We start from the raw sequence: 25978 nt of genomic DNA on the forward strand, positions 1-25978 counted from the left end.
GAGAGAACAATGACCAAGAGCAATCAGAGCCACTGTTGTCGCTACTTCCTTTCCAAATAAAAGCAGAAGCACCGGGAATGCAGAATTGGCCTCTAACTTCTAGTCTTGGTGAGAAGCCTGTTGGGAGTCCTGCCCCTTCCTCATTCCGAAGGCCAAGTTGAGTCTGAGATGAGGACAGGACTTCCTCAGAACCCAGGCTACGCCCCCCCCCCCCCCAAAGGTTCTAAGCAGGAAGCCACTCTGCACATCGTGAATGTCCTGCCCCAGCTGCCATGGGGGAGAAGAACAGACCCCCAGACATCTTCCAGCTTCTGGTGAATCTCTTTAATGCTGTTAACGACAAGTCTGGAAAAGGTTCAGGACAAAGTTCTTTTTTCTTTCTTTTTTAATTACAAAACTAACAGCTGTTAGAATCTTTTTTTTTTCTCCTTTTTTTCTTTTCCCAGCTACAAAATACTCTGGGGAGATGCATTATAATTTAAAATATATAATATTGCACAAACAACCAAAAGATTAATTAAACTAAAGGAATAATTACAAAGAGAAAAACCCCATCCCATCCAACAGATTCCGCATTCTCTCCGCCCCACCCCCTCACTCCTTGGGATCCCAGCCACGCTCCCATGAAATCATCGGTGAACACCAGACTATGTACTAGAATACAGAGCAGCACTAAGCACCAGGGCCTCCAGGGATTCCTGCAGCCCTGCATTCCCCCAGAGAGGTGCAGCTTTAGCAGAGTGGAGGGTGAGAGACAAAGACGGGTCTGCCTTCAAGAGGAGCTTTCTCAGAAGCCTTTTTCAGAAGAGCTCCCTTCTAGAAGCAGAAGGGCTGAGGCAGAGAAATTGGGCTTACCCGAGTTGTAAGTACTCAGCTTTGATCACTGCTCTGTACCACTGCGAGCTGGCTTATGTCCTAAGATCCAGGTGAATTGAGGTGGGTAGCTGGCTGGACAAAGTACCCCGCCAGGCATCGCACAGAAGGGCCTGAAGTGGCCCCTCCCTTCGTGGGGAGGGGGAGAAAAGCAAGAGCAGAGTCTTGCAGGTGGCACAGCTGGGCTAAGGACTTGGGTGCATCTGACATAAGGAAGCCCTGGGAAGGGTGTTGGGGACATTCCAGCTGGGCTGGATGAGAGGAGATGGGAACTCAGGGTTTGGTCTCTAGATTCTGAACCACAAGGAACCTTACTGGGAATGGAAATGCCTGGGAAGGGGAGATTCCCAAGAGAGGCTAATTTCCCAGAATCAAACGTCTCTTACCCACCGGAATAAGAACCAAACTGTTTGCCATCCCTATCTAGCCAATGGCAGGTGGCATGTCTTTCCTTGCCTGCTTACGGGTGGACAGTGTGTTGACGTGGCTTCTTCCAAGAGACTGGTGGTTCAGCTTCTGTCCACACAGGAAGGAGGGATGGAGCTATTCCTTGGGACTTCCCAGCAAGAGTCCCCAGGAACAGGGTATTCAGCATAGAAATGTAGGCTCTTCCGGTGAGGGGGCAGGTTTCCTCCCCCTTAGGTCATCCTATGGTTGGCACAAGTCAGAGTTCTTGGTTTGTGAGCCCCTTCCCAGATGTGAGCAGAGGCCCACAGGGCCAGCAAGAAGCAACTCAGAATCTGTGCCTAGAGCTCTGGTTGAGAGGCCACTTGGGGGACATTCTTGGTCAGTGTCTTCCAGGGCTGGGCTGAGACGATCGAGGGAAATGGGAGGTGCTGTGGGAGGGGGAGCTGCTTGCTCTGGCTCCCCTCATTCCCAGTCCTCCCACTCTACATCTTCCAGCTGCAAATGGGAGAGGACAATGGAGAGCACAAACACCAATTTATTCCTCAAACCCAGACCCAAAGCTCCCCTTGCTGCCTCCATTTCCAGATAGCGCCGCCCCCCCCAAAGCCCCGCCTGCCCTGGGCCATACCTGCCCACGAGGGTGAACCATGGTCTTAAGGAATGTGTCTGGGAGCAGAGCCGCCCTCTGCCTAAGGGGTGCGTCTGCTGCTCTGATCATTCCAGACCCAAAGGAAATGTTCCCACCAACCAACACTTGTCTCTGCAAGGGGACACCTGCCCACAGGAACGAAGTCAGCAATTCCTTAACAAAAACTTGTCGCCTGCTGAGCAGCTAAGAAGATGGCTCAGAGAGGCAGAGAGCTTGAGAGTGGCACTAAAATTAGAAGCAAGCGTGGCCCTGGACTACATGTGCTTACGGGGTCTTCACTAGGGGCTCTGGCACCCGAGTCCTCAGCTAAAGTCTTCCCAGGCAACTTTCTCTTGGCCTGCTGATCCCTGCTATGATGAGTTCCAGAATAACTCTGCTAGGAAGCCTGGATGTCAGGCTTTAAAAGAAGGCTGCAAAGATACAAAAGCCATGACAGGACACCAGGGCCTTTCTGCTTGGGTATCATGAAGTCACAGGCACGAAATGCTCTCGCATGGGTCACTGCCTCCTCTCAGGCGTCAGTTTTCCAATATGAAGATCAAGGCCCTTCCCGGGCCTCTAATCTGTTTGCCTCTTTAGCAGGTGCAGGAGTTACATGGTGGACAGTGGAAGTAACACGGACTTGAATCAGATGTCTGGGCTGGAGCCTCAGTCCTGTTGTTTACTAGCTGTGAGAGTTTTTTTCCTAGCTTCTCATTCAAAATTATTTTTTAATTTTGAGAGGTAGCAAAGAATGAGCTCATAACTGGACTGGGTCTTGTGGTGGTTTTGGTAACATATACTAGTGCTCCCAAGTCCCAGGCACAATGCTTAATGTGTCGATCATTGTCTATCACAGCTTATAAGCTTATAATGATTAATTCCATGTTTTAGGCTAAGTGATTAGCCCTAGATCAAACTGTCTTTTGTCTCCAAGGATAGAAATCTGCTCAGGTCCCAGCCTGGGGGACCATGAGTCAGGAGGTCTGGGGTAGGGTTTGGCAACTGTATTTTTTAATAGTTCCTTGGTGATTCTGACACAGAGCTAATGTCAGGAACTCTCCCTTTCTTCCCTCCTGGAACTGAGGGGAAGCACAGCCTACCAATGACAACTGCTCAGGCCTGAGTGGGAGGTCCCCGCTCTCTTTCTGCAGGCTGCCACCTCGGATAGGCACAGGGTCCACCCTGAGGGAACAGTTGGGCTTGATGGGGAGAGGCCTCAGACCCTGAGATCGCTGGGCTTGCTTCCCTGTGGCCAACCAGGTCCACTCACCTCACCCGAGGCATCCACTTTGGAAAGTGCCATCTGCACTTCTTCTTCAGTCATGTCCAAGTCAAAGTCCTTCTCCCAGTCCTCGCTGATGTCTGTGCTTGAGCCTAGAACCAAAATCCACAGTGTCCAAGTCAGAGAGGGGTATGTGAAGGTCAAAGCTGGAGATAATGGCACTCTTTAAAAGGACCTGACAAATACACAACAAAGGTCTTCACCTTCTGCTGCTGTTCTAGTTCACTTCCCACTTTTAGGAATCTAAGGAAAAATCCTAGATTCAGTAAACACTGTGGTCAAAAGAATGTTCACCGTAGTGCTGCTATAGTGATGAAAACTTTAAAAATCACCTGAAAATCCACTGATAAGAGAATTACAAACATAAATAAATGGTGTAGTGATGTGATGGAACATTATGTGGCTTTTAAAGGTGAGGCTGCAGAACATGTACATGACAAATAGTATTAAACTATAATATTAAGTGAGGAAAAGCAAGTCACTGAATAGTAGAGAAGCACTTTGGTTCCAAGGTTCCCTGGGAGCCACAAAAATCTTCCAGAAGAAATAAACAATGAACCTCTTCCTCTTTACTCCCTCCATTCTGCCTACACTGATCTTGCTTTTAGCAGTGGTTCTCAACCTTCCGAATGCCGCGACCCTTTAATACAGTTCCTCATGTTGTGGTGACCCCCAATTTCATTGTTACAAATGGAACATAATTAAAGCACAGTGATTAATCACAAAACAATATGTAATTATATATGTGTTAGGTGACTCCTGTGAAAGGGGTCGTTTGACCCCAAAGGGGTCGCGACCCACAGGTTGAGAACCACTGTGCTACAGCTAAAGCACCAGGCACATTCCCACTGCAGGGTCTTTGCATGGGCTGTTCCCTACACCTGGAATTCTCCTATATCCACAAGCCAACTTCCTAACTTCCTGAACACCTTTACTCAAAGCTCACCATCTAAGTATGGCCTACACTAACCACCTTTTTATCTTATTTTCTAACATCCTTTTAAATTGCAACCTATTCCCTTCACTCTGCTCTAGTTGTTCTTTTTTCCATTGTTTTGTCACTTTCTAGCATATATCATCAGATTTAATATGCTTATTGTCTAATAATATAGGAGTTAAAATGAGAGCTCCCCAAGAGAAGGCGGTTTTATTTCCCCACATACTCCAAGTGACTAGAACACATAGCTTGTACCAATAAAATATTCATGGGCCCTTTCTCTAAACCAGGGGTTGGTAAACCATGGCCTATGGACCATGGTTTTTGGAAATAAAATGTCGTACACACATTGCCTATGGCTGCTTGAGGCTACAACAGCACAGCTGAGTAGTTGAGACAGAGACTCTATGCCCCCAAAGTCTAATTTATTTGTGATCTGGACCTATACGTTTTTCTATATAGAACAAGTTTATCCATCTCTGTTCTAGGCGATTCTGATGCCTGCTAAAGTTTGACAACTACTGCTCTAAAAATTCCTATTTGGTTATGATTTCTTACAAGCAAATATTTTTAAAATGTACATTGAAAGTTATTACTAAGAAGAAAGCTACAAATACAGTTCCTGTAAAAAAAAATATATGCAGTAAGATTCCATTTTAGAAATATGCTCACAGATGTATGCACACATACAGAAAAGATCAACAAGATATCCACAAAAATACTAACAATAGTTATCCCTAGGTGATGAGGTCATGGGGTAATTTTTCTTGGTGTGGTTTCCCCCCCCAAAGAAACATATATTACTTTGTAATCTTTTTTTTTTTAAGCACCTTTAAAAAAATGTGGGCCCCTGATACCAACAGCATGACTCGTAATATCTCCTTATTTCTTGTCTAACTTGCTCCTCACCAGGTGCCTAGGGCCTCAGCCGCCACATTCCTTATAAGGGGTCTCACACTGTGCTCTCTTCCTAGCCACCTAGCTAACTATAAGCAGTGTGGTAAGAGCATGGTCTATGGAACCAAGCCAATCTGGGTGGAATCCCGACTCTCTCATTTACTGTAGTCTTGAGCAAGTTACTCTGAGCTTCAGTCTACTTATAAATAAAGATAAAACCACTCTCTCTGCAAAGAACCACTGGAGGAGCTTATGAGAATGCAGACTCCTGCTCCCCCCCAACCCCCTCATTCAGACTCAGCAATCTAGGGGATGGCCCAGAATTCTGTAGGAACCTGGGGGATTCTGTGTAGACTAGAGCCTTTCAGTTTGATACAAGATAGTGTTAATATTATAAATAGCAGTGGAAAGTGCCCGTACCTTAGGTACATAGTGGATATTTAACAAATGGAGCCCTTACAGGCCTCTTCTCAAAGTTAAGTGATGTTGCACACGGACCACAGCTAGTCAGGGGCAGATGTGCCACCAAGACCCAGTTCTTCTGATCCACGTCTAAGTGTCCCTGTGCTTTCAGAACACTTTGGTGGACCCACCTGGCCACCTGACAGTGCAGCTCCCTGTGAGGTAGAAGCCAGACTCCTGGCTGATTTGTCACGTCAGAGCTGTGGCTGTGGCCATGACAGCTTTCTCTAGCCTCAGTTGTCCTTTAGGGATTTGAAACTCTCTTCTTCAGGCTTAAATGCTAGGGCAGACCCTTAGAAAACAGAGTATCAGCTAAACTTTTTGGAGCACTTCCCATCCACCCTCTAAGGTAGGTATTTACATCCTGGTTGACAGATGAGAAAATGAAGGCGCTTTGAGTGGCAGAGATGTGAACCAGGGCTCTGCCATCTGCCTTGTCCCACCATCCAGTTCCGTCACCCAAGGAGAGTAGTAAGATCTCCATTATACTGTGCACGTGGCAGAAGACTCATCTATGCAACAATCATTTTAGACTTCATGATGAGTTTTTCTGTTTTTTTTTATTACTAACCTCAGGTAGGAAGCAAATCTGCAAAGACGGGAATTGCACTGGGACCTGGGAGACCCTGTGGTGAGACCCCAGGAAAGACTGCTGCACCCAGAGACCACGCCTCCCTCGTGTCATTTTAGGAAGTAACACAAGTGGGAAAGGAGTCACTCTGTCTCTAAGTCTCCATCTTCCTTTAAAGATTTACTCCTTCTACTCTGTTCCCACTGCCCTAAGACCCTGGCTTCCCCTCACTGACTACAACTACTTCTGGTGGGTCTTCTGCATCGAATCCCCGCGTGCACTGCAGACAGTAAAACAGAGTGGTCAAGAGCTTTTGCTGCATCTTCCCCCAAATCTCCTTTTGTCCCGTCTCTTTCACCCACCACTCATTTTTTCTGATCATGTTCTCTGATGGGATTCCAAATGGAACCTATAATTCTTTAACCCTACAACTGTTTCACCGCTATTCCCTCCCTTGTCCAGCTAGGAGTCCATGAGCCATCATTCTAATCACTTCTTGCATGTACTTGACTCTCTCCTTTTCTTCCACTGATTTCACCTTGCTAAACTTGAACCCTGGTTAAATCCAACTCCCCATGTGCTCTGTGCCTGCACCTGAGCAACTGAATGTGGCTGGACAAAAGTGCAATAGTGCTGACCGGTGTCTCCAAGTTAATGACCATTACCTCCAATGGGCCCTTAGTACCACCCACCCAGCAACCACACACTACCTGTTGGTCCATCACCTACTCATCCACTCTCCTAAATGACTATTTCATACTTTCTAAATACTTATTGGGTAGGTGATTGACCTGTTTCCTACTAATAAAAAATGGGGAATACTGCACAGAACTCACAGGGCTTTTGTGAAGATTGAGTGATTATGCATATCGTGCTTAGCATAGAGCTATATGAACATACAGAAAGTGTTCAGAGACCAGTACCTCTTATTGTCATCATTTCTCCAAAGCAGGGCTCTACTCAAATTTCTTCCTTGATTAAGCACCTGGAACAATTACCCCCAGTTGATAGAGGCGTAAACGGAGGCTTAGAGATCAGTAACTTTTCTGAATCACTTGGCTTATGAGCAAAGTTGGGATTTGAACCCAGAGCCTCCCCATGTGAGGCTCTTAGTACAGGTTGAGCATAAAATATAAGCAGCATGCCCCGCTGCTTTGTGGCACTAAGTCCAACCTTCTAAATTCAGCTTACGTTCTTAAATTCTATTTCTGAGCCAATCCATTCACCCTTCTTGTTCCTCCCTCTCGTAGGAACAATACAGAAAAGTGGGCTTTGGTCACCACCCCTTCAATGTGCCCCATGCCCTCTGCTATATGGACTTCGTAGGCACACTGAGCCTGGACTACTTCCCCGCACCTGCCCCAAACTCTCCAACTCTCCTATACAATGCTTGTCTCCTCGGTGAAAGACTCGCTGACGCCGAGAAGTTCCTTCTTTCCTTGACCTTCTCCAATACCAAGTCTGTCCCACACTGCTTCATGTGTCATCATAAAGGCTGCAGCTTTTGCCCCTCCCTCCTCAGTGTCTCACAAAGAATAGGTAGGAGCTCAATGGATGACCTCACTGAGCCAGTCAGAAGGAAAGCACTCTGTTTGGAAACTAGAAACCCTGCAGTTTCCATTAGGGAGCAGGGGAGGGTGTAGTCGGGTCTGTTTCCCACCCACTGCAGCAAACCAGTCCCTCATGTGCCAGCAGGCCAGCACTCACCAGATGGGCAAGCTGTGTGGCTGACTGGTACTGAGTGCTGGCAAAGACAGGATGCATGTGTGTGTGAGGAGTTGAGGGAAGGTCTTGCTGGCCATCAGCTACCTCTAGAGAGGTATTTTTGAATGTGGCAAATAAATTGACAACAGCCGAAACCGGTTTGGCTCAGTGGATAGAGCGTCGGCCTGCGGACTGAAGGGTCCCAGGTTCGATTCTGGTCAAGGGCATGTACCTGGGTTGCAGGCACATCCCCAGTAGGAGATGTGCAGGAGGCAGCTGATCGATGTTTCTCTCTCATTGATGTTTCTGACTCTCTATCTCTCTCCCTTCCTCTCTGTAAAAAAATCAATAAAATATATTTTAAAAAAAAGAAAAGAAATTGACAACAAAGCTATGATTGTTAATTCTAGGAGTTAGAGAGGTTCCCCCTGTGACATCAAGTCAAAGAGTCTCCAGACTAAAATTCCATTATACAGATTAGAAACTAAAGCTTATTACTTAAGTTGGTTCACAGGAAGTTCATGAGTATTAACTTTATTCTTTAAAATGTACATGTAGCCCTACCCAGTTTGGTTCAGTGGATAGACCATTGGCCTGCAGACTGAAGGGTCCCAGGTTTGATTCTGGTCAAGGGCACATACCTTGGTTGCAGGCTCGACCTGGGACGCAACCAATCTATGTTTCGCTCTCTGTGTCTTTCCCTTCCACTCTCTCTAAAAATCAATGGAAAATATCCTCGAGTGAGGATTAACAAAAAACCCCCCAAAACTGTACATGTAAGTTTTGTTTATGTATTTTATAATTATAATTAATGAAGGCTTAGGGAAGCTAAATGACTTTCCTAAGGTCACCCAGGAGAGAAGACCCTTGACATCAATCAGTGTCACCGGAATACCCACCTCAAGATAAGATTAAATTGTCCAAAAGGATAGAAATGGGTACAGTGTGGTAGGAGGTTAAGGGCGTGGCCTTCAAATCACACAGACTTAAGTCTGAATCTGGGTTGGCCACTGTGGCCATGTGACTTGAGCAAGTTACTTAATATTTCTGAGCCTCACTTTCTTCATCTGTAAAATGAGGACAGTAACCCTGAGCTCACTGGGTTGTAAGATGTGAGAAATTAAAAGCAATGCTACAAACTTTAGCACAGGACCTGACATAAACCTTATTTTGTAAGATGCACTTTAATCAGTGTATTTTAGAATTGGACTAAGGTAATAAATAATACATAGTAACAGTCATCACATTGGTATCACAAATAGAAGACAGCTGCTCCTAGGATCCTCACAAGGGTCAAGGAGATCAGTCTGCCTTGTGAGGTCTCAACTCTCAGCTGCCCTGCCCCACACACTCACCGGGCTCTGGCCTTGACTTACCTTTCTTTCCATTGTTGGAAGGTGTAGATTTCCCACTGTCCGAGTTCAGCTCAAACACCCGTAAGTCTGTGAGCACCTCCTCCCTGAGAGTCTCTACTCTGGCTGGAGGCCTGGGCTCTGGGCCACTGGGGCGACCGGCAGAGGTGTGGGGCTTAGACTGAGCTGGGGGTGGGGGTCCAGTCTCGCCCACATCCACAGCCAGGTTCTGTTCCTCCAAAGAGGCCTCTAGCAGCTTTTGGGACAGGTCCTTGGGCAGTACTGGTGCCTCAGGTGTGGTGGCAGATTTGGCAACCTGGGTCACGAGGGAGATGCTCTCGCTGCTCTCGGATGGAGTGACTTCTGTTGGAGGCTCGACTGGAGTCACCAGATTCTCTTCACAGGGACTCTGGGGGCCAGGTCCTCCTTCAAGGGATGTGCACGTTTTGGCCACAGGAACCTTTGCCTCTTTTGGAGGTGTGGGTGAAATGCCCACAAGCTCCTCTGTCAGGAGAGAAAAGCAGGGAAAGCGGGCAATGTGCCCTGGTCAGCCCCAAGACCACCTTGTAGCTCCTGAAGACAGGCCTCGGTTTCTTCCAAAGTTTACTCTGAACAAGACGAAAGGGTGCCAGTTTCCTCCCCTTCTCCATCAGGCTCTACTGCATCCTGAGTGTATGATCTCAGGCAAAGCACTTAGTGTCTGTTTTTAACTTTTCTTTAACTTACTTGCCTCATTCATAAAAGAGGATAGTGAGTTGTGGTAATGACCATATATATAAAGCTCTTAGCACAGGTTGGGTATATAATATAAGCACTAATAAATAAATGTGTTAATATTACATCATGCAGGTGGCTCTCACACTGTCAAAAGCTGAGCTGCCATAAAGGATGCTTAGCTCCCTCCCTAAGCCAGCGGTTCCCAAGTCTGGCTGGGCATTAATATTGCTAGGGGAGCTTGTTAAATACAAGTTTGGCCCTGACCTGTGTGACTCAGTTGGTTGGAGCGTCGTCCCGTCCAGTATACCGAAAAGTCATGGGTTCGATTGCCCAGCTGGGCACAAACCCAGGTTGCGGGTTCAATCCCGTCGAGGCATGTACAAGAGGCAGTTGATTGATGTTTCTTTCTGACATGGAGGTTTTTCTCTCTCTCTCTTCCTCTCTCTAAAAATAAATTTTAAAACAGTAACAAAAACCCCACAAATACAAAAAACCCGAAAGTTTGGCCACAGAATCTTACAAGAGGGGATAAGGGGCTCTGGGATTTCCATAAGCATCCCAGGTGACTCTGCAGTAGCTGGTCCATGGCTGGCAGGGTAATCTGCTGCAACTGACACAGCAGGTTAGGTGCTTTCTGTACCTAGGATCCCACCAGCCTTGGGACACATCTCATCAGCTCAGCCTATCCTTAGCACGCACACACACTCAGTACTCTTCCCTGGGTGCCACGTCTCTCCTGGCTTCAGAGAGAATGGCCAGGCAGTCCCCCACAGGCAGGACCTGTTACCTGCCCAATACTTCTTACCTTCTTCCTCCTCCCATCTAGGCTCCTCAGAGATGCTTTGTTCGGCCCGCTGCTTCAGGGCATCCCTCCGGGCCTGCTCCTGAATGTGGGGGAGCAGATGTCGAGAACAGTCAGAGCACCCTCTTCCTAGATCTGGTCCTCACCCCAGAACTCTTGGCACCCTGTGTCCCCTTCTTCCCTCAACAAAATCCAGCCCACTTCCCCCATGGCTAAGTGGAGCACCTAGCCAGGCTGGGCCAGCATACCTGCTCCAGCTGATGAACTTTATAAAAATACCGATGCCAGAATTCTGAGTGGGAAACAGCTGCTGGCACCTGGGGGGAGGGGACAGCAAAGATGAAACTTCTGGAGTGGTTGTGTGGGGTCTGCATCCCAGCCTTACCAGCCAGCTCCTAGCCACTCTGGATTTCAAATACAGTGAGAGGCTGAGCAGTGATTATCAGAGTATTTCCAACCCACACCCCACTCCTGCTACCTTCCTGGCCTAGGTTGGCCCAGGAGCGAGAAAAGGAATTCACCAGGCTTTGCCAGTCCTTCCATTTCTCACCACGATGGCCAGAAACCTGGCATATCAATCCCCCCGTGCATATTCTCGGCTCAGGAACTGGCTGGTTTGGCTCTGTAAGGTCTTCCACTGCTCTCTAAGCCAGATGACTCTGAAATGACTCAGGATATGTCTCTCCCACCTCCCGCCACCTCAAGCTGGGAGCTGGCTGAGGTCCTGCCAGCTGGGCCCTCACCATCTTGGTGTAGAGGGCCCGGATGGAGGGGCTGCCTACAAGGAGCTCTGAGATCTCCCCCTTCTTCTTCTCCAAGCAGAACTGGGAAAGCCAGGCGTCAAACAATTCCGGGGGCCCTGTAGGGGGACAGACACTGATGGTCAGTTCCCTGGGTCTGGGGAAAGAACACTGGGCCTACAGAAAACACACCTAAGCCTGGTCATGGATAAGGTTTTTTTCAAAGCCATTTGGCCCAAGGTGGGGAGTAAGGTGGGGTGAAGGGGTGGGTGATATCAGGGGCAGCACCCACATGACCTCCAGGAGGGCTGCAGACTCCATCTCTCCCATGCCTACTCACTGTGCAGCCCACTGCCCTTGGCCACTGGATCTCCTCTCTCAAAGAGCTGTTCTCAGGTTACCAGTGACTCACATTGCCAGGTCCAATGGCTACTTCTCTGTCCTCCCTCAAGTGACCAATCCAGTTTATGACTCGGAGCCACTGCTTCCCTCTTGAAAATCCTGCAGATCCAGGGGTCCAAGTATCCCCTGGACACGTCCACTTGCACAGGTGCTGCAAACCCAACTCATTTTCTTTCCTGCCCAACCTGACCCACCTAGTGATCCAATGGAAACCTGAGGACGCTTCTAGACATGTACTTTCCTCCTCATTCCTCCTGCCGCCTCCTAGGTTCTGGCCCTATCTCTGATGGGAGGACTGCTACCAAGCCTCCTAACTTGTCCTCCTGTCTTCTATCTCTCCCTCTATTTCATCCTTCACAACACTGCCTGGAGCTCTTTTATATAATGTAAAATCTGATCACCCCAGGCCTCAAAACCCTTCAATAGTTCTCTACAGGAAGGCTTTTAAAGCTACGGTCCAAAGATGGGCTTCAAAGGGTCAAAGAATTCCCATTTTGCATATAAAATTTTGTGAAGAGAGGGCCTGTCATTTCCAACAAATTTTTAAAGGCCCTTTTGACTTTAAAAAAAAATGTTAAGCAGCACTACCTTGAGCATTTTAGGACAAAATTCAACTGCTTAGTCTGACACCGAAAGCATTCCAATCTGGCTTCTACCACATCTCTCACTGCTTTCATTCCCTCACACGCACCCTTTAATCCAACCTTCCCAAATGCCAGCTACTCCCTGTTCTTTCTGGACCTTCTGCTTAAACACCCCGCACCCCACTTTAAAGATAAAATTAATTTACTGCTAATTCATCCTTAAAACATCAATTCAAGTGTCACATCCTAGTTTCCCAGGCTAGGTTGGGTGCCATTCCTCTGGGTTCCCACTGCCCCCATCGTTCTATAGAAGCAGTCACTCCAAATCTACTACCTTTGCTTTATTCACTATTTCTTGTTTCCCTCTCCTAACAGCAGGTTCCTGAAAGTCTAGACCAGGTTGAGGGTTTGACTCATTTCTGACCTCCAGTTCCCAGCCTGGGGCTTCCTGTACCACAGGGGTTTAGCAAACAGGCAGGCAACAGGACTGGGAGGGAGCTTGAGCTGAGGATGAGGGAAAGGGTCAAAGCCTTTGCAGACAGGGATGAAGAGAGCCTGGGTGCAGGGAGGAAGAGGGACTATCAACCCACCCCACCAGATCTAAGGTACACACTCGCCCCACTCTGGTCCCTCTACACAGGAGATGCTTAGCCCTTGGTCTCCCTGCCCTGCAAGCCCACCCCCTCACCGCTACCCCCTCACCATCTGGTTCATTGCAGTAGGTTGCCGGGTCTGACTGCAGGCTATAGAGACGAGCCTATAAGAAACAGAGAACATTCTTCAATGAGGCGGTGGAGCCGCCTCCCCAGCAGATGCAGAGATGCAGATCTTTGTGAAGACTCTGACTGGGAAGACCATCACCCTTGAGGTTGAGCCCATTGAGAATATCAAAAGCAAAGTCCAAGACAAGGAGGGCATCCCGCCTGCCCAACAGCGCCTGATTTTTGTGGGCAAACAACTGGAGGATGGCTGCACTCTTTCAGACTACAACATTCAGAGAGTACACCCTACACTTGGTGCTTTGTCTACAGGGTGGCATCATCGAGCCCTTCCTCCTCCAGCTCTCCCAGAAGATGATGTCACAAGTGTTACACCTGCCTGCACCCCCAAGCTGTCAAATCCCGAAAGAAGTGAGGCCACACCAACAACCTGTCCCCCCAGAAGAAGGTTAATAAATAAGGCCTCTCTACCATTTCCTCCAGCCCACAGGACTGACTGCCTTCTGCCTGAACCCAGTCGCACTGGGACCTCAATAAAGTTTCCCTTTTGTTGACTGGAGCAATAAAGAAAAAAACAACAGCCAGGCTGGTGCGGCTCAGTGGTTGAACATCGACCTCTGAACCAGGAGGTCACAGTTCCATTCCCAGTCAGGGCACATGCCAGGGTTACGGGCTGGATCCCCAGTGTGGGGGCGTGTAGGAGGCAGCCGATCAATGATTCTCTCTCATCATTGAAGCTTCTATCTCTCTTTCCTTCTCCTTTCCTCTCTGAAATCAATAAAAATATATTTAAAAAAACAACAACACAGAAAAAGGAACATAAATCCTGGGAGGCTAGGCAAAGAAAGCATCCCCTCTGCCAGAGTACCCAACCAACCACAGCCCAGGTTCTCTCCTGTTGGTTACCATACCCACAGGACACTTGCCCATTAAAACAGGCGAGGGAGGGGAGTGCTGGGCTAGGAGTCCAAAAGTAGGCTCTGAGAAAAATGATCTTTCACCTAATATTACACTAAGAAAATACAGGGTAAACAGGCTACAAAATTATATGTATAAAATGCTTCTGAATTATGTGAAATTAGAAAAACTAATGCAAAAGTATTAATAAGGTCCAAATTTATGGACAAGTTTTGAAATAATATAACTTCTCCAAGTTAAAACCATTCATCAAGAATCTCTGAATTTCATAGCCATCCGCCAAGTGAACTGTAAGCTGTGTTCCAATTAGGGCCATGGAAGTGGCAAACGTTGGCTGGTAAACAGAAAGCCCACCTTCCTTCCTCAGTATTACATGAAGCATGGCTGGCTGGCTGCATCAGAACTGCAGCAAGTGGTTTGGGTGATTCACTGTTGTAATTTAAAGACCTGTAATTTTAAAATTTTCATAATTCCACTCAAATTTCACTAAGTGGTGGTACCAATTCTTGGAATTCAGTACGTTTGGAATGGAACTTCAATGTGGTAAAATGCTATGAAGGAGGCCAAATTGCTACAACACCACGGGATTTAGGAGAAAACACTCCATGACATCCAAGAAGTAATGATGAGAAAATAAAATGCGGTAGAAATATAGACATCCTCCTCCCATACATGTATTCCTATTGGAAGTTAGTTTTAAATAACCCAAATATGGAGCAGATCATGTCTGTAAAGATGCTCCATACAGCATTCCTCATTATGGTTGAAATCTGAAAGGAATCCAAATGTGCAACACAGGGAAGTGACTAAATAAATTATGCTAGCCCTAGCCAGTTTTGCTCAGGGGATAGAGCTTCAGCCTGTGGATTGAAGGGCCCTGAGTTCAATTCCAGTCAAGGGCACATGCATGGGTTGCAGGCTCCATCCCCAATAGGGGGCATGCAGGAGGCAGCCAATCAATGATTCTCTCTCATCATTGATGTTTCTGTCTCTCTCTCCCTTTCCCTTCCTCTCTGAAGTCAATAAAAATATATTAAAAAAAATAAATTATGCCATATTCATTTTAAAGACATTAAAAATGATGGTGATTAGGAAAGATGCTAAGTTTATTATAAATTTTTCAAAAGCAGGTAACAAAATTGCATGTATAAAGTGCCTTTTTTGTTAAAAAGAAAAAACCCAAAACTATCTTTACCCATGTTTGTAAACAAAAAGAAATGACCGGCACCCTAACCGGTTTGGCTCAGTGAATAGAGCGCCGGCCTGCAGACTGAAGGGTCCCGGGTTCGATTCCGGACAAGGGCATGTACTTTGGTTGCGGGCACATCCCCAGTCAGGGGTATGCAAGAGGCAGCTGATCGATGTTTCTAACTCTCTATCCCTCTCCCTTCCACTCTGTAAAAAATCAATAAAATATGCCGAAACCGGTTTGGCTCAGTGGATAGAGCGTCGGCCTGCGGACTGAAAGGTCCCAGGTTCGATTCCGGTCAAGGGCATGTACCTGGGTTGCGGGCACATCCCCAGTGGGAAATGTGCAGGAGGCAGCTGATTGATGTTTCTCTCTCATCGATGTTTCTAACTCTCTGTCTCTCTCCCTTCCTCTCTGTGAAAAATCAATAAAATATATTAAAAAAAAAAATCAATAAAATATATAAAAAAGAAAAGAAAAAAGAAATGACAGGCTAGCCTTGGCCAGGTAGCTCAGTTGGTTAGAGCATCATCCCAATACACCAATACTCCCCTCTACACTCTTTCTGTGCTGCTCCTTCTTTAAAAGAAAGAGAAGGAAGGGAGGGAGGGAGGGAGGAGGGGGAGGGAGGGAGGGAGGGAGGGAGGGAGGGAGGGAGGGAAGGGCAGGCTATACATCAACAAGAAATCAGTGATTCTTTTTGACTGATGGGATTATGAGTTTAGAAATAATTATCTTCTTGCTTATCGGTATTCTAAAATTCAGTTATATACATGTATTTACTTTTTAGCCAAAACACACATTGCTTTTGTGAGTACATGTGGGAGGCTAGAGCTCAGTGCTGTTAGACATCTGCAGGGAAAGCCACTAGTGAATACCTTGGTGCCATCATAGAGCTCAGCTGTGCCAGAGGGTGTGCCCATCAGGGTGATGACATCGCAGTCGATGGTTTTGTCTGCTGAGGGAGCAAAGGTGTCGGAGATCACCCCTAGGAAGTCAGACAAACCCTTCTTCATTTTCTCCGTCGCCCCCGAGGAGCCTTCAGTCTGAAAAGACAAGCCAGCAGAGGAAGCAAGTGGTCCAGGATCAGGCTATAATCTGGGGCATGGGGCATAGAGCAGCTAAGTATCAGGGGCAAAAATTTACTGTGTTATGTGGGGACCAGGGAAGTGCTCACAACTTCTCACTCCATCTCTGGGGCTGGAGAAGGAGAGCGAGGCAGCCAGGGTTCCCATCCCCAAGATGGGGGTGCAGAATAGGGCTGCAGTAGGCCTCTGTAGGTCAGAGCAGAGCTCCTTTGATTGGCTGTTTCATCAAAATTTCAAGGCCAGCCAGACTGAGCAAAAACTGACAGGTGAGGAGCCATGCCATAGACATTCAGTGGGGAAGACCTATGTGATGAGAAAGGTACTAGCTGGGGAATCAAACTTTAGTTGGAATCCTAGCTCTCCTACTTGCTGATATGAGACCTAAACCCTCCTTGAGTCTATGTTTCCTTTTCTGTAAAATTCAGATAAATATATTTCCTTCAGAGGGCTACTGTGAAGATTAAAAAGATATGGCATGTGAGTTTCAACACCAAAAAAAAAAAAAAAAAGAAAGAAAAAAAGAGAGATAAGGCATTCACAAAGTCTGGCATTCAGCAAACATTTAATAAATAGCAATACTGTAATATCACAATTTCATCATCATGATTGCTCAGGAAGTAGAATATTTTCTATGAAGTTTGAGGAAATATGGGCTGGATCAGAACACTGCCTTGCCTAGAGGCAAGCCTAGGACCAGCTGAGGGCCAATGTATGGACACCAAGCTTGAGCCACACTGGTCAGAATGTCCTCAAGCAAGCAAGGATGAAATGCTGAGAGACAGGGTCAGGACCTCATGGAAAATTATAATATTTATTCCTAACTAGGCTGCCCAGGCTTTTCATTTATTATTTTTGCCCTGGCATTTTAAACTAGAACCTATCTCAGTGCCTAGAACAAGTTAGCACAGTATACAATCCTATTTTTGGAATAAAAAAGGAATAAACAAATGAAAGAAACAAGTGCTGCCGAAACCGGTTTGGCTCAGTGGATGGAGCGTCGGCCTGTGGACTGGAGGGTCCCAGATTCGATTCCGGTCAGGGGCATGTGCCTGGGCTGCGGGCACATCCCCAGTGGGAGATGTGCAGGAGGCGGCTGATCGATGTTTCTCACTCTCTCTATCTCTCTCCCTTCCTCTCTGTAAAAAATCAATAAAATATATTTAAAAAAAAAAAAAAAGAAAGAAAGAAACAAGTGCTGTTTGCTGCTGGCTGGACTTATCGCAGTTCAGCAGCGTTACCACTTGTCTTTCATGCTCATCTGTAGCTGTGGTTAGCAGGCAGACAGTATTTTACAACATTCAACAAAACAAGCTTGGTAAAAAACTGCCAAACATGTTTTTCATAACATGGCCTCTAGTCACAGGGCAACTGATTCAACTGGAGAGCAAATGAAGAAATTGCAATCTGTCCCATCACTAAAGGGAAAACTATAATAAAAAACCAGTATACTGCTCTAACCGGTTTGGCTCAGTGGATAGAGCGTTGGCCTGCGGACTGAAAGGTCCCAGGTTCGATTCCGGTCAAGGGCATGTACCTTGGTTGCAGGCATATCCCCAGTGGGAGGTGTGCAGGAGGCAGCTGATCGATGTTTCTCTCTCGTCGATGTTTCTAACTTTCTATCCCTCTCCCTTCCTCTCTGTAAAAAACCAATAAAATATATTTTTTAAAAAACAACAGTATACTGTACTTCATCAGAAACTTGAGACTTGCAGGGATATGTTTGACTAAATACAATTTTCTCTTCCACACTGACTTCAGAATCAAACTCCTATGTCAGAAGAGGATTCCAATGCACAGCTCTGATGAATAAAAACTGGGCCAGTAAAAATGTAAGTTGGCACACCTTTCTCGAGGGTAGTTTTGCAATAAATATTAAAAGGCCTAAAACTATACTCACCCTATGATCCCTTCCAATATTTTATTAGAAAGAAAATGTGAAGGCAAAGATTTAGCAATCAGAATGTTCACTGTACCTCTGTTTACAATACTGGGGGAAAATGAAATAGGAAACTAGGAACTGGTTAAAGCCACATAATAGAATACCATGCCATTTGTGAAGCCACAGAATGAGGTCTGTAATGATGAAGCAAAAAAGTAGGTTACAGCCCTGGTTAGTGTAGCTCAGTTTGTTGGAGTGTCATCCTGTGCACTGAAAGGTGGCGGGTTCGACTCCCAGTCAGGACACATATCCAGGCTGCAAGATCAATCCCCAGTTGGGGTGCGGATGGGAGGCAACCAATAGATGTTTTTCCCTCCCCTCCCCCTGCCCCTGCCCTTCCTCTCTCTGAATTAAAAAAAAAAAAAAAAAATATACATTACAAAACATGGTCTTCATTTGATTCCAATTATGAAAAAAAAAAAAAAGTGTACCTAAGGGATATACTCCCACATAGTAACAGTAGTTATCTCTGGGATGGCATTTTGGATGTCTCTAGGCCTCTCTCTCTCTCTCTTTTTTCCTTTTACTTATCTGTATTTTCTAAATTATCTACAATGAATTATATTGGTAACAGGATAACATCTGCTAAGACAGTAAGAAGTGGGAAAGCTTATTAATACTTAACACATAGAAGGAGCTTGTTTGCGTGGCAGACACAATTCTAAATGAGAAGCCCATGGGAAAAACAATCACATGAAAGAAGAGTGGGAGAAAAGCTAGGAGCCTCCACCATGGTCTCAGAACAGGTCAGGCTGTGAGGGCCAGCCACTCCGAGGATACAGGTTGTACTCACAGCCAGCTTCTCCTTGACCACGCTGGCCGTGGCGGCGATGGTGCAGGCCGTGTCATGCTGCACCACCTGGGTGAACTCTGTCAGGTCCCGCTTCATGAACTCCAAGGCTTCGGAGGACTACGGAAGACAGAGCGGGATGCCAGAGCCAGCGGGCTCCAGCACCCTGTTCCTGTTCCCTGTGCTTCTTCAGTACCAGACAGACACACAGAAAACTCAAGTGACACGGGAAGCCCGGCCTCAGAAACAATGCTCATTTGTCCCAATTCCACGATTTCCTGCTGCTCTGAGAACTGAGTGTCAGCCCAGACGCTCACAAGCTGTGCAGCCAGAGAAAAGCTCATCTAGTCCTCGGCCGTCTCCTATGAAAGGAGGGGACGAGCTCAGTGGGGTTAGGGGACACATATAGTCTGAAGACCAAGCAGACTGTTGCATTGCTTTGATATGCCTTAAGATGTGACATCTATTTCAGATAACATGAAGAAAAGATTTTTTTTTTTTTTTATCAAAGGAAAGTGTTTCTATTTTTACTTTCTTTGTAAAAATAAATTTTAGGAAAATTCAGTTGAAATGAGGCAGTATGTGAAGTTATTTGTCTGAAAGGTTTAATAAACATGTTGCGTTAATAACAATAGTTTAGAAAGCTTTTATAAGTAATTCTTGACAATTTAATACCAACAGAAAGGTGTGTAATTTTTACATTCAACAAATGGGGTGTTAACAGAAATATTTGATTGAATTCTCTTCGAGGCATTCTTGGTCCCAACCATTCATTCATAGAGCTCCTTTGGGCAGAATTGATATTTGCTTCTGTTAGACCAGCGGTCACCAACTGTTGGTCCGCGAGGTCCGAAAGGTTGGCGACCTGCTGTGTTAGACCAATCTGCTTCTTACCCTGCACCAGAACCAGTTGGAGACAGCAGGCTCTCAGCTCTTGTCTAAGTCTTGCCTTGTCTTGCTTCATCCTCACACTTCCTGGGCTACCTCTGCATCCGTCTGCAAGCCCTCTCATTTTACGTAAGGATAGCCACTTGCAACATTTTAGCATATTTTTTAATATTCTGGTTGTGTTTTCTTTGGGGAAGGGCCTGCTTAGTTTTCAGCAACCTTGGAAGTCTCTGAGTGGGACACTCTCATCTATCAGCCAGAGGCTTCTCTGGGGGTGGGCGTTATGCCCCTATATCAGACTCAGAACTATTTAGTTGGGGTAAAGGAGTCATTTATTAATTCTTTCTCTCAATCCACACTGCCACCACCTTAGTCTAGGCCAGTGGTCGGCAAACTGCAGCTCGTGAGCCACATGCGGCTCTTTGGCCCTTTGAGTGTGGCTCTTCCACAAAATACCGACTTCTGCGCGTGGGCCACGAAGTTTCAATCGCACTGTACATGCGCGCCCGCACGTGGTCTAAGCTGTGCCCCTCACTGAGCTCCAGCTGGCCTTCAAGTTTCTCAAATGCCCTAGCACCTTCCCAACTTCATGGTATCTGAACACATGATTCCTCTTCTTGACACACAGTTCTAACTCTTCAAAACAAAGAGAACAAATACAATGGTGAGCCCTCTCACCTGGCCAATTCCCATTCCTACTTCAGATCTGTGTTTAAATGTCACTTCCCTGACGCCACCTCAGACTAGGTTGGCTCCTCTGCTTCATGTTCTAAGGGACTTGCACATTCTTTTAACATTTCTCAGACCTTAGACTTATGACTACCCATCCAATGTCTATCTTCCTGCATAACCTGTGAGTTCCGTGAACACAGAGCCTATGTTTTCTGTTCACTGATGCTTCCCTGGTATCTGACATAGAGTCAGGCATGGAGTAGGTGCTCTAGAAATGTTTGCTTATTACCTTTACATGAACCAAGGCAACTTTAATGATAAAACCATCTGCATGATTTGATGAATGATTGTCTCTCTCTCACTAGACTGAGGGCTAGAAGGGGAAAAACATGAATAAACATGGTGCTTGCCTTCGAGAAAGGTCAGTCTACTGGGGAAATGCTCTCATAACAGTGCTGACAAGCAAGGACAGACTAGTGACCAGTGTATTATAGGGAGCCTGGAAAGACTTGGTGAAGGGAAGCATGGATTATGAACGGGAGTCACCTAAGAAAGCCTGGGCATGGTGGGGTATGGGGTTTACGGAGGCCTATGGTATTTTAGTCCTAATGAACATAAAAGGTAAAGCATAAGTGATGAGGGATAAAGCCGGAGATGTTGCTGAGGGCAACCATGTAGCATCTGGTCAGCCTTGTGGGTGATGGAGAGCCACCAAAGGTTTAAAAGAGGTAGGACATGATGAGATCTGCTTTTCTTTTTTTTTTTAATCCTCACCCAAGGATATTTTCCATTGATTGATTTTAGAGAGAATAGAAGAGAAAGTGGGATGGGGAGAGAGAGACATCAATCAGTTGCCTCCCACATGCACCCCAATCTAGGCCGGGGATCGAACCTATAATCCAGATACATCCCCCTAACTGGGAATCGAACCCGCAACCTCTTAGTGTGTGGGGTGATGTTTCAACCACTGAGCAACACTGGCTGGGACAAGATCTGCATTTTTTAATAGGTAATTTCAGGACTGATACGGTCCCAGGGTGACAGGATTAGAAGAGGGAAGAAGACCAGTTAGGAGGCTGTTGCAATAGTCCAGGAAAGAAAACAGAAAAATATGAATAAGAACAGTGCTGGTAAGGATGGGACTGATTCAAGAAATATCAGGCATCCCTGACTGGTATGGCACAGTTGGTTGAGCACTGTCCCATTTACTAAGAGGTCACCAGTTCAATTCCAGGTCAGGGTACATGCCCAGGTTGCAGGCTCAATACCTAGTAGGGGGTGTACAGGAGGCAGCTGATCGATGTTCTCTCTCTGTCAAATCAATAAAAACATATTAAAAAAAAAGAAATAGCAGGCAAAAAAGGTGGATTTGGTAATTATATACCAGTATATGCATTGACTGAGAACAAGATAGAATCAAGAAGAGCCACTGGCTGCTAACCTAGATGACTAGGTTAGATCTAGTGCTGCCAACAAAGAGAAAACGCTGAAGGGGGAGCAGGTCTGAGAGACGATGATGACAATGACTCTGGTCATGTAGAATCAGCAGTGACTGAAATATCTGGATCAGTTGTCCAGAAGGAGTCTCTCAAACACTAAAGCTCAGAGAAAAGGACTGCGTCACCCTAACAAGAAAATGGAGGTCACCCAGGAAGAGTTTATAAACAGAGCAGTGGGCTAAGGACAAGGCCCCTTGGATACTACACCTTTAAGAGGAGGCAGAGCAAGAGGAACTCCTGGAAAGAGTCAGAAAAGGAAAGATGGGGAAGCATGTGGAGAACTGAGAAAGAATCATGTCACTAAAGCCAAGGGAGTAGAGTTTCAAGAAAGAGGGAGTGATCACTAGTGTCAAATGCAGCAGAAAGGTGCAGGAAGATAAGGGCTGAAAACACCCACTGGATTTGGCAAGTGGTAAGTAAGGCTGAGTGTGTATATAGATAAGTTTATATGTGGTGGCTTCAGGGGTGCAGAGGGAGTTAGAGAGATCATGTTGTTGACCTCAACATGGTTTGGCTCAGTGGATAGAGTTGGCCTACAGGCTGAAGGGTCCCGGGTTCGATTCTGGTTGGGAGCACATGCCTGGGTTGCGGGCTCGATCCCCAGTGCGGTGCGTGCAGGAGGCAGCCGATCAATGGTTCTCTCTTATCACTGATGTTTCTACTCTCTCTCCCTCTCTGAAATCAATAATAAATAAATATATATATATATATATATATTTTAAAGTAAGAGCTAATGTTATCTCCTGGAAGTAAAAGAGGAAGTGACTTAACAGAGAACTTCAGGGAGGTGTTAGGTTTGAGGAAAGTTTCTAAAGGCAAGGGGAGAAGAAGCAAATTAGAGATTGAAAAAGTTGCTGGGGGGTATTCAGGCTCAGATGAGTTTGGGAATCTGTGGCAGAACAGCAATAAACTTTTTCGACCAGTATCTGTGGGAAAGCTCATACACACACACCACACAGTACAGGAAGTAAGGAGCAGAGGGAGGCAGATTATAGCACCATCTCAGAGCAATAGTCTTTGGGGCAATTTGTGCCATGGGGTATAAGAGAACTGAGGGTGCTGGGAACTGAGTGGTCCAAATGGAGCCAGGGTAGAAATGAAGGCAGGAAGGCCAGGAAAGCACAGAAAGACTAAGAAAAAACGGACCCGTGGGCCTCAGTGGTTGAGCATCGATCCAAGAACCAAGAGGTTATTGGTTTGATTCCCATTCAGGGCACATGCCCGGGTTGTGGGTTCGACTTCTCAATAGGGGGCGTGCAGGAGGCAGCCTATCTCTCATCAATGCTTCTATCTCCCTTTTTCTCTCTCTAAAATCAATAAAAACATTTTTAAAAATATATTTCTTTACTGATTTCAGAGAGAAAGGGAGGAGATAGAAACATCGATGATGAGAGAGAATCATTGATCGGCTGCCTCCTGCACGTCCCCTACTGGGGATCAAGCCCACAACCTAGGCATGTGCCCTTGGCTGGAATTGAACCTGGGGCTCTTCAGTCCGCAGGCTGAGGCTTTATCCACTGAGCCAAGCCGGCCAGGGCTAAAAACGTATTTTTTAAAAAGTAAAGATGAGGAGCCAAGGCCTAAAGAGGTTAAGTAACCTGCCCAGGTTCACATAACAGTAAGTAGCTAAGAGACAGAAATTAACTCATTCTTCTCTTTAGGAATGGGGCATTGTTAAAGGCAGAAACAACAACAACACACACACACACAATTTTCAAATGAGAGTTCTCCAAGAACAAAGACGGAGAGCTAATCTACCTATTTTTCGTGAGTATGGGAGACCAACCTTGAGGGAAACACACAGGCGGCCTTCAAATGTGTTTGCTAAATGAATGTCAGCAGACTGAGCAACAGGAACCAAGCTCCGTGGAGGTCTCTCCTATTAAACCTCCGCGTGACATCCTCTTTCCTGGTCCTCCTCAAAACCCAAACAGCTCAGGGCAGCCTCAGACTTGCTGGCCTGGAGCTGAGAGGAGGACACAGGCCAGGGGAAGACAGAGATGCTCCCAGAGTAAAGGGCCGCTTTAACCGAGGGCAGAGCCTCCGGGGGGATGTTCTGAAGCAGCACTCATCCCAGTCGCTATTCCCGCAATTCATTCGGGTTCGGGCTGCCAGGCGAGCGTGGAATGAAACAGAAGCACACGGTGGCACTTCTCATCGGTGGAGCCGAGACTCACTCATCCCACCGGACGGTGAGCTCCGTGGGGCCGGGGATGCATCTGTTTGGCTAGTATCGGTATCTCGGAGCCCGCTAGAGAGCGCTGGCTGTGGCACATACGCCAATATTCCAATGACTACTGGACTAAGTTTCTGTTGCTAGAACCCTTTAAGCCCTACATTACATGTTTCCTCTTCTAGGAAGTTGTACATTTCTCCTTCCTATGGATTCCCACGGGAGGGGCGCTGCGGCCTTTAAAGTCTTTCCTTCACTGTGGCTAGTGTCCCACGGGTCTAAGTCGGATCGGTCTTTCCCGAGCCCGAAAGGGGCGAGAAGCAGGGAGAGAGTCCTTCTCATCCCCGAGGGCCGGCGGGGCCGCGCCAAGCTGCACTGAGCGGTGCGGGTCCCTGGGGGAGGAAGGGAGTCGGCCCGGCTTACCTTTTCCTTGACCGCCTGGTAGCTCTGCTGCAGCCAGCTCCGCCACCATCCCACGTCCTCCCTGTGGGAGACAGAGACAGCTGGCAGCCCCGCAGTACGAGCGATCCGGCCTCAGTTTCCCCCCAGATGGGACCCCGGGGGCTGAGGCTTCAGACCGCTTCCCCACCCCCTCACATTGCGACTCCACCCCGCCTTTCCAGCCGCGTCCACCGCCACGCTGGCCTCCTGTTCTCCACGGAGACCCTGGCCCAGCACCCCAACCCTGGGAGAATTCGGGCCCCAACGCCCGAGAGCAGGATGACGGGCTCACCCTTCCGCCATCTTGCCCGCATGACATCACCACTATTTACCGACCTTTGACTTCCGACACGGCACCGCCCCCTTAAGCACCGCCCCGGAGCACTCGACCCAATCCTCGCGCGGACACCACCCTCAGGCCAATCGCCGCCCCGCTTTATAATCAGGCCCCGCCTCCTTGAGCTTGGCCCATTCTCTATCCAGAGTTCTCCCTTAAACCCCGCCCCCGGATGCTGGGTCCAATCCTCAGTTTTGTCTTAAGGCCCCAAGCGTTAGCCCCGCCCCCACCGACCTCGGATCTTTGCGGGTATCAGCCATAGTCCCCTACGGTGGCCGCAGGGGCCTTGGCGGGTCCTCAGCGTGGTCGTGGGAAGCTGGGAGTGGAGGCGGGGAGGGGAGCGAGCCCCGCGGGAGCGAGCCCGGCCGGGGCCCGAACGTTTGGATCCCAGAGCGCAGGGCTAGGACCGCCCCCCTTTGTGAAACCTGCCGCGTAGTCGCTGTTTGGGGGCTCTTCGGGCTGATTCAGCGAGCGCGGACGGGGGTCGGGTTGGGGGGGCTCTGGGCCAGTGATTCCTGGAGAACAATTCAGAGGTGACTTAACATGCAGCCTCTAGAGGGGCTCTCAAGAGATCGGGAGACACAAGTAACTCAACTCTTGACGGCCTGACTCAAACCGACTCCACTCCAGTGGGTGTGGTTAGGAAAATGCAGAGAGCGTGGAGAAGGGAAGTTGAAGGTGTTGAGGGCGAGGGAGGGAGGGAGGGAGAGGGAGAGGGAGAGAGGGAGAGAGAGAATGAGAATGAATGGGGAGGGGACCACATACTTTGCACTAGATCCCATCCCTCTGGTCTGTTTCGGGGCATAGCTGTACAGTTCCCGCCACTCGCTCCCTTTTCCCTCATTATGGGATTATTCCTGTCATCACACATGCTGTTCCTTCTCCCATCTTAAAAGCAAGCAAACAAACAAAACCCAACCCTCTCTAGACCCGCCAGCATTTCCCTACTCCCCTTTACAGCAA

At 47.4% G+C, this 25978-nt stretch overlaps 1 protein-coding gene and 1 pseudogene across 6 annotated transcripts; one reads left to right on the top strand and one right to left on the bottom strand.

The window, feature by feature from the left end:
- Positions 1–302: 302 nt before the first annotated feature.
- On the bottom strand, positions 303–25021 carry BSDC1 (BSD domain containing 1). Of its 6 annotated transcripts, none has more exons than XM_036348039.1 (12): positions 24971–25021; positions 24661–24721; positions 19009–19125; positions 16067–16234; positions 13065–13119; positions 11380–11495; positions 10885–10953; positions 10640–10718; positions 10099–10278; positions 9142–9621; positions 3183–3286; positions 303–1776 (listed from the first exon to the last, which is right to left on the bottom strand). In XM_036348039.1, exons 1-12 carry the CDS (start codon positions 24979–24981, stop codon positions 1744–1746), a joined length of 1473 nt encoding a protein of 490 aa, XP_036203932.1. In that variant the 5' UTR covers positions 24982–25021; the 3' UTR covers positions 303–1743. The 6 variants fall into 6 exon arrangements, with proteins under 6 accessions (XP_036203932.1, XP_036203933.1, XP_036203935.1 ...); XM_036348040.1 differs by having other exon boundaries at positions 303–1793; XM_036348038.1 differs by lacking the exon at positions 303–1776 and adding an exon at positions 1830–3094.
- Positions 13172–13541, top strand: LOC118675392 (annotated as a pseudogene).
- Positions 25022–25978: the final 957 nt, after the last annotated feature.

This window comes from Myotis myotis, unplaced genomic scaffold (genome assembly GCF_014108235.1).
Source record: "Myotis myotis isolate mMyoMyo1 unplaced genomic scaffold, mMyoMyo1.p scaffold_m19_p_2, whole genome shotgun sequence".
NCBI lineage: Eukaryota > Metazoa > Chordata > Mammalia > Chiroptera > Vespertilionidae > Myotis > Myotis myotis.

Excerpts from the sequence above, each read along its gene's own strand:
- BSDC1 (XM_036348038.1), bottom strand. Across the intron at positions 19,126-24,660 it reads ACCAGGCGGTCAAGGAAAAG|TCCTCCGAAGCCTTGGAGTT; the intron begins GTAAGCCGGGCC and ends TGTCTTCCGTAG. Across the intron at positions 11,496-13,064 it reads CTACTGCAATGAACCAGATG|GGCCCCCGGAATTGTTTGAC; the intron begins GTGAGGGGGTAG and ends GTCCCCCTACAG.